The 7,903-nt window shown below is 44.6% G+C and overlaps 1 protein-coding gene across 1 annotated transcript; it reads left to right on the forward strand.

The window, feature by feature from the left end:
• Nucleotides 1–866: 866 nt before the first annotated feature.
• Nucleotides 867–2,150, forward strand: LOC127909386 (uncharacterized). The gene has a single exon (XM_052470508.1). It carries the CDS (start codon nucleotides 867–869, stop codon nucleotides 2,148–2,150), a length of 1,284 nt encoding a protein of 427 aa, XP_052326468.1.
• The last annotated feature ends 5,753 nt before the right edge of the window (nucleotides 2,151–7,903 follow it).

Below are 7,903 nucleotides of genomic sequence, written 5' to 3' on the forward strand. Positions count from 1 at the left end.
ATAATCTCAAATCCAGCTGGAGAGATCTATCCGGTACAGAGTATGACTGTTATATGTGTGTCAGAGTGATCTGAGCTGGTAAAAATGTCATACATGTTCTAATTATAGTCAGCAGAGCAGGTTTACAAATTCTATTTAAATAGACACATATTATGTCCAGACGTACACAACCCCTCCTCAAGCACCCCAATCTCTCTCCCCCCTCTTCCTCGTTCCTTCTCTCCGCTGGCCAGGCTACACGAGACATCTCTCCCTAATCAGCAGCCTCACCACGCACAGACTGGTTGCCATAGTAATATGCTGGCTGGTCGACATGGCAACCACTCTGAAGTCCACTATTAAAATGATGAGAGAGAGAAAGGGAGGGAGGCAGACAGACTGTCCAAGATGGCGGGGGTGGGGGGAAAAAATATGGCAGAGCAAGAAATGGGAAACAGCAGAGAAAAATGAATAGGAGGAGAGAGAGGGGGAAAAGGGAGGGGGAGATGGGGAAGACGGAGGAGAGAGAGCATCTCTGGAGCTGTGTGAGCTACCTGAGGCATTGTATTCAGCTCTCCTGATATAATGTGTCACAACAATGCCATTAACCTAATGTATGACGTCATTTACTTTATGGCTTAGTATTTATATGTATGAAAATGCACGTGTAGCTCTTCCTAATCTAGAAAAAGGATCCTAAACTAATATTGTGTTTTAAGAGCTACTTAGATTATTATTGCCAATATACTTTAGACATACCTGAAATATGATATGAAAAAATGCATATTTCCAAAGTATAAAAAGTTTTATGGACTGCAGGGCCATTATGATGATCAACAGTGACACGTGAAAACGGACAAAGGGGTTGTCATTTGCAGTCTCCTATGATGAAGTATCCTATGATTAAGTCTCCTGTGATTAAGTCTCCTATGATTAAGTCTCCTGTGATTAACTCTCCTATGATGAAGTCTCCTGTGATAAAGTCTCCTATGATGAAGTCTCTTATGATGAAGTCTCCTGTGATTAAGTCTCCTGTGATTAACTCTCCTATGATGAAGTCTCCTATGATGAAGTCTCCTATGATTAAGTCTCCTGTGATTAGGTCTCCTATGATTAAGTCTCCTATGATTAAGTCTCCTATGATGAAGTCTCTTATGATGAAGTCTCCTGTGATAAAGTCTCCTATGATGAAGTCTCTTATGATGAAGTCTCCTGTGATTAAGTCTCCTGTGATTAACTCTCCTATGATGAAGTCTCCTATGATGAAGTCTCCTATGATTAAGTCTCCTGTGATTAGGTCTCCTATGATTAAGTCTCATATGATTAAGTCTCCTATGATTAAGTCTCCTGTGATGAAGTCTCCTATGATGAAGTCTCCTGTGATTAAGTCTCCTGTGATTAACTCTCCTATGATTAAGTCTCCTATGATGAAGTCTCATGTGATTAAGTCTCCTATGATTAAGTCTCCTGTGATTAAGTCTCCTATGATGAAGTCTCCTGTGATTAAGTCTCCTATGATGAAGTCTCATGTGATTAAGTCTCCTATGATTAAGTCTCCTGTGATTAAGTCTCCTATGATTAAGTCTCCTATGATTAAGTCTCCTATGATGAAGTCTCCTGTGATTAAGTCTCCTGTGATTAACTCTCCTATGATTAAGTCTCCTATGATTAAGTATCCTGTGATTAAGTCTCCTATGATTAAGTCTCCTATGATTAAGTCTCCTGTGATTAAGTCTCCTATGATTAAGTCTACTGTGATGAAGTCTCCTATGATTAAGTCTCCTGTGATGAAGTCTCCTATGATGAAGTCTCATGTGATTAAGTCTCCTATGATTAAGTCTCCTGTGATTAAGACTCCTATGATTAAGTCTCCTATGATTAAGTCTCCTGTGATGAAGTCTCCTGTGATGAAGTCTCCTGTGATAAAGTCTCCTGTGATTAAGTCTCCTGTGATGATGTCTCCTGTGATGAAGTCTCCTGTGATGAAATCACCTGTGATGAAGTCTCCTATGATGAAGTCTCCTGTGATTAAGTCTCCTGTGATGAAGTCTCCTATGATTAAGTCTCCTATGGAACGAAGACTCGGAGCAGTCAAAGTCTCAGCACTCACTGCTTTTACAACAGTCAGGACCAACAACAATAACACAATAAGCCTTTCAAGAACATGCTAGTCTTTAACACACTAACGCTCTTGGTACCTATATGCATGCAAACATATTAGATACATTGAGTTATCAGACTGGGGTGCGGTGTGTAAAATGCTGCTGTCATTTTACACTACTAGTGAATACACCCAGCAGTCTGGTTCATATCCCCAGCCCAGCTCTGTCACTGACTGAGCCTTAGTGCACTTTGCCTGAACTGGGGGAAATACACTAGGGCACACATCTATATTGCTTTCAATCTCTCCCTCTCTTTCTCTATCTTCTTCTATCACTCTCTCTCCCCTTTCCTCCTCTCTTCATGTCTCTTTTCACTTTTTTCACCTCTATCAGTCTTTCTCTCCTTAAATTCTTCCCCTGCCTCATATTTTGGTCTCGTACTGCATCTCTCTCTCTCTCTCTCTCTCTCTCTCTCTCTCTCTCTCTCTCTCTCTCTCTCTCTCTCTCTCTCTCTCTCAATTCAATTCAATTCAAGGGCTTTATTGGCATGGGAAACATGTGTTAACATTGCCAAAGCAAGTGAGGTAGACAACATACAAAGTCTCTCTCTCTCTCTCTCTCTCTCTCTCTCTCTCTCTCTTTCTCTCATTTTCATTAATCTCTCCTCTCTGTCTCTTTGACTAAATCTCTCTGTCTTTCTTTGCCTGTATGTCTGAGACCCTAATGAATTAAATATCATTCCATGAGGATGCTACTCCAGTAGCCAAACCCAATGGCATTTTGTAGCTTTTTTTCCTTCTGTGCGTGAAATTCCTTTATGAATCAGAGCCCTCCCCCGCCCGAGAGCCTTATGAAAGATAGCTCATTGATGTCCATATTGCGCCATCAGCCCGGGCTTCACTAGCGCACCATTCACAAGCAATTAAAGTGAGCTCAAACAGAGTAAGAAAGTGCGTCATCCTCTTAATGCAATTAAGGAAGTGTGCACAAACAGACGCAGGAGAACACACACAGACCCACATAGAGCGTACTGAGGAAAGGCTAGCAGAAAAGGTTAATTTGTCAGGCAACACAAGCCCTTGGCCTGGCCTCACCCTTCACAACTCCAAAACAAGAGAGGGATTCATCAGAGAGAGAAATACACTCACCATCATCAGAGTCGCTGCCTCTTTACTACCGCGCTAAAAAAACACTGGCGTGGAAGCCTTCCACAGCAGCAGCTGACCACTGTTCCAATGATAGGGCTGCTTCCCTGGCGTGGAAGCCTTCCACAGCAGCAGCTGACCACTGTTCCAATGACAGGGCTGCTTCCCTGGCGTGGAAGCCTTCCACAGCAGCAGCTGACCACTGTTCCAATGACAGGGCTGCTTCCCTGGCGTGGAAGCCTTCCACAGCAGCAGCTGACCACTGTTCCAATGACAGGGCTGCTTCCCTGGCGTGGAAGCCTTCCACAGCAGCAGCTGACCACTGTTCCAATGATAGGGCTGCTTCCCTGGCGTGGAAGCCTTCCACAGCAGCAGCTGACCACTGTTCCAATGACAGGGCTGCTTCCCTGGCGTGGAAGCCTTCCACAGCAGCAGCTGACCACTGTTTCAATGACAGGGCTGTGGTCTGACACAGATTACTTTCACTGAGAGACTCAAAGTGGTTCAACACTTTAGCCCAAGTCTCTGACATTCACAATTACAAGCACTGGCCGATCAATTAAAATCAGCAGAGGCCTCATTAAAACATCCGGCCGCTCTTCACTTAGACCAATTTAAGATGTGAATGGCTGCTAGCTCAGGGGCCATTTTGCCTTTGCAGATGGATGCCTTATTATTTATGGCTAGAAAGCCCTGGCTCCATCCCGCCCACCCTTCCGTGTTGGTGATGGGGGGGGGGAGTTAATTTGTGTGTTGCGGTGAGGGCATCCCACAGCCCCACCACGTCAGACAGCTGGGAAACAGCTTCAGAAAGCTCACTGCTAATTTCCCTCACTTTAGCATCTCATCTGGCTACTGGAGACTGCCTCCTCCCCTCCACAGCTTAATTAACACTCACTGGGCTAGCCAAGCCAAGCCAGGCCCAGCCAGGGGATAGGGCCAACCAGGTATAGGGCTAGGGGAATCAGAGGTATCAGAAGGTATGCTTCTACCATGCCTCACACACACGCCACATTCAGATATCCCCTTGACAGAGGCATCAGTGCGTGTGTGCACACAGTGGTATCTTTTGTTGGACATAGTTAGTATTGATCTGCCCATTATGGTGTATTATGCACCAATTGGATTCATCTAAGTTTCAAGTCAAGTTCATTGGCTGGTAAGTGACTGGACATAAAGTGCCACGCTTAGCCAACACTGGAGAGTACAGCATGACATAGCTGACCCACTGGTCTGATACACACACACACGCATTCACACACACACAAACACACACAATGAATGACAATAGGGCACTTTACAACCAACACAGACTAAAATAGATTTTCCTAAAAGTGTCCAATCAATGGAATCACTACAGGAGTAGATAACAAAGAGGGAATTGAACATTGAATTGAATAAAGGAAAATCATGAGTGTGTTCAGAACAAACTGAGACCAGTAATGAGCAGGCATGTGGCTTTCTGACAGGAACAGATGTCCTAACTTTACCTTAAATAATGTACAAGAACAAGAATTAGGCAAGCTTCCTCGGTGCATTTTAGCAATGAATAAAACGTTTGTATTCAACCCTAACAAACAGTAGTCTCACTAATGGCAATAAGTAACATTCACAGGACAAAACAAGTTATGTATGTCTGTGAGGAGGCTCTTGGAGGGATACAGTAGCATGGAGAGGCGCGGGCCAATAGGAACGGAGGGAGATCATGTTTGTACAGATTCAATTAGAAATTGCAAACAAAGCGGGGCCTTGATGGACCAGACTAATACAAAAGCTCAGCAAGGCCCAGTGACAGCAACCTATTCATTAACGCTCTTAACTATTTAATCAGACCCCCGTCCCAAGAACCCTAAGATTAGGGCTACAGACATACAGACAGACAGACAGACAGACAGACAGACAGACAGACAGACAGACAGACAGACAGACAGACAGACAGACAGACAGACAGACAAGCACTGCAGCACAGCACTGGGAAGTACTCAGAAGTAGAGAAGGTACGTCAGGCCATGTACACTGCATTATAGGTATCCTAATGTGTCTGTGTGTATCTGTGGACTGTGTATGTTGTCATGGCAATGCCCACAGTGTCTGAGCAGGGCTGGAGGTGGGTTTGTAAGGTGAACTCACTCTTTCTTCCGTCCCCGCTAGGGTGATGTGCTACAGGGGGAAACATGTTATCTGTACAGAGTGAGAGTAGGGAACGAAAGCCAACAACAGTACCCTCTGGTGAGCACAGCCCTCCTCAACTAGTCCCCAGCTGGGTCTCCCTCCCCGAGCAGGGAGTGGCCATTTAGCTACCACTTTTTAATTGGGAGAGTTTCTACCCCAAACCCCTGATCCTCCTGTCCATCCCAAAGACAGCATACCAGACCCCCATCCCTGGGCTAGGATATCAGTCTTCATTTAAACCATCTCTGGAAGCATAAAATGGAAATCAATCGTGTAAGTTTAGCAAATAGTTAATTACTGTTGGGCTTCAGATTGATCTGGAGGTGAGTGCTGGCAGCTGAGCCATTTGTCTCCATCTGCCATTAAAAATGAGAAAAGAAGGGAAGAGAGGAAGAGATGGAGAGATAGTGAGAAAGACGGGGGGGATCATGGATGTTAGATGTTGGAGAAGAAGAAAGGAGAAGTCGATGAAGGGTGAGGGTGTGTTAGAGGAATGGGGTGATACACACTTAGACTACACACACACACACACACACACACACACACACACACACACACACACACACACACACACACACACACACACACACACACACACACACACACACACACACACACACACACACACACACACACACACACACACACACACACACACACACACACACTTTATAATTAGTCTTGATTATTTTTGTATTACTCATATTGCATTGCAGGTAAGACTCATCATTATCCTGATTTTGCACAGAAAAGGGAGTGAAATTAAAGCTTCATTTGTAAAGATCCAATATGATTGGTGCCAGTAACAATGTAACAGTGACTATTTTGTCAGTTTAAGAGCTTTGTGAAAAACACCTAATTGCCTCTGTCTATTCTCGCTCCGGTGAAATGTTCCTTTATGCATTAATTACTAGAAATGAAAGCTTTGTCAAACCATCTGCAAAACTGATTGTAAAAGACAAAAGTATCTGAGTAAAGATAGCCTTGTTTAATGTCAATGTGAGTTATTAGAAACCCCATGTTAACACTATAGAAAAAGAGAAGAGCTGCTGAACACGAACCAAACCCTAGTTCATCACAATTTGTACTGTAAACAACATCCTTCAACAGCCATGAATTAAATATTTTGTAAGCGTGCTGTAACAAAAACAGATAAAGATTAAAACAAGCAATTCTTTCAGTTTCTGGCTTTGGTAAGGCAGGCCCTCAGTGTGATTTAGTGAGGAGTAAATCTAAGAATACACTGATAGCATTCAGGCCCATGCTGCTGGATCTGGAAGCTGAACATCTCTCAAATGACGGAACACTGATGACTAAAGAGTTCTGGGATCCTCCTGTAATCCTGGCCTGGAACAACCATTTATCTTGGCTTCCAAAGATATGTCACATCACTCCCAACAACAAATAGACAGCAGATGCCCCCACTCCTGCCGCTACAATGAGCTTCTTCACTGCAGCACGCCAGGGCCTATCGCTGCCTCTTTAACCCCGCCCCACCCCAACACTCTGACACCAAATGTAAAGTCCAACTACCCCCCAAATCCCTCCCAATTATAAAAGGTCCTTGAGTTGCTGTTTCCCCCCCTCTCTCCAGTCTCTCTCCAGCTCCTGTCTGATTGCTGAGTGTGGGCCAAGCGACACAGGCAATGACACGCAAAGCACCGAGGACCAAGAGGGGCCTGAAAAACAATACTAATCCAAAACACAAAAAAAGAAACTAAAGGGGGACTCCTGCACCACAATTACAGGCCATCCAGTCAGGCCCCTGCTCTAGTCAGCACTTAAGGGCTGCCGTGATTTCCGACAGAAAAGGTTATTCGTTTTTATTGGAGGAAATAGATGCTGGGTGGCTTTAAATGGCACAGTAACGCGTGGGTGTTGAAGGGAGGCCTGCTGACCTCGCTGTCCCCAGGGTCCCATTGCGAAGCCTGTGGGTCGGACGCGTCGAGGCCATCACGTAACCTCTCCCCCAGCCTCTGTCTCCTACTGCTCATGCTTGTGACCCCCAGGTCACTGCAACTCTCTCTGGCCTTGAACTCAACCTGGCCTGCTCCCTCTCCCTCCGTCACTACACTCTCCCCTCCAAACCCACACCCATTCCCCCAGCAAAACAGAAAAGCTGCAGCACCACAGCTTCTGATATTTCTACCACTTCACCATCTTCCTCATCTCTGTTTTTTCATCAGAAATGATTGCTCATGGGTACCTTCAAGTGGGTGTAAAATATTACTGTTCTCGGCTGTTTAATTCATATACTGAACAAAAATATAAATGCAACATGCAACAATTTCAATGATTTTACTGAGTTACAGTACAGTTCATATAAGGAAATCAATTTAAATAAATAAATTAGGCGCTAATCTATGAATTTTACATGACTGGGCAGGGACGCAGCCATGGGTGGGCCAGGGAGGGCTTTGGTCCACCCAATCAGAATGAGTTTTTCCCCATTAAAGGGCTTTATTACAGACAGAAATACTCCTAAGAATCATCAGCTGTCCGGGT

The sequence above is a fragment of the Oncorhynchus keta genome, chromosome 2 (genome assembly GCF_023373465.1).
Source record: "Oncorhynchus keta strain PuntledgeMale-10-30-2019 chromosome 2, Oket_V2, whole genome shotgun sequence".
Lineage (NCBI taxonomy): Eukaryota > Metazoa > Chordata > Actinopteri > Salmoniformes > Salmonidae > Oncorhynchus > Oncorhynchus keta.

Coding starts and splice junctions, on each gene's coding strand:
- LOC127909386 (XM_052470508.1), top strand. CDS start 867: ATGAAGTATCCTATGATTAAGTCTCCTGTGATTAAGTCTCCTATGATT.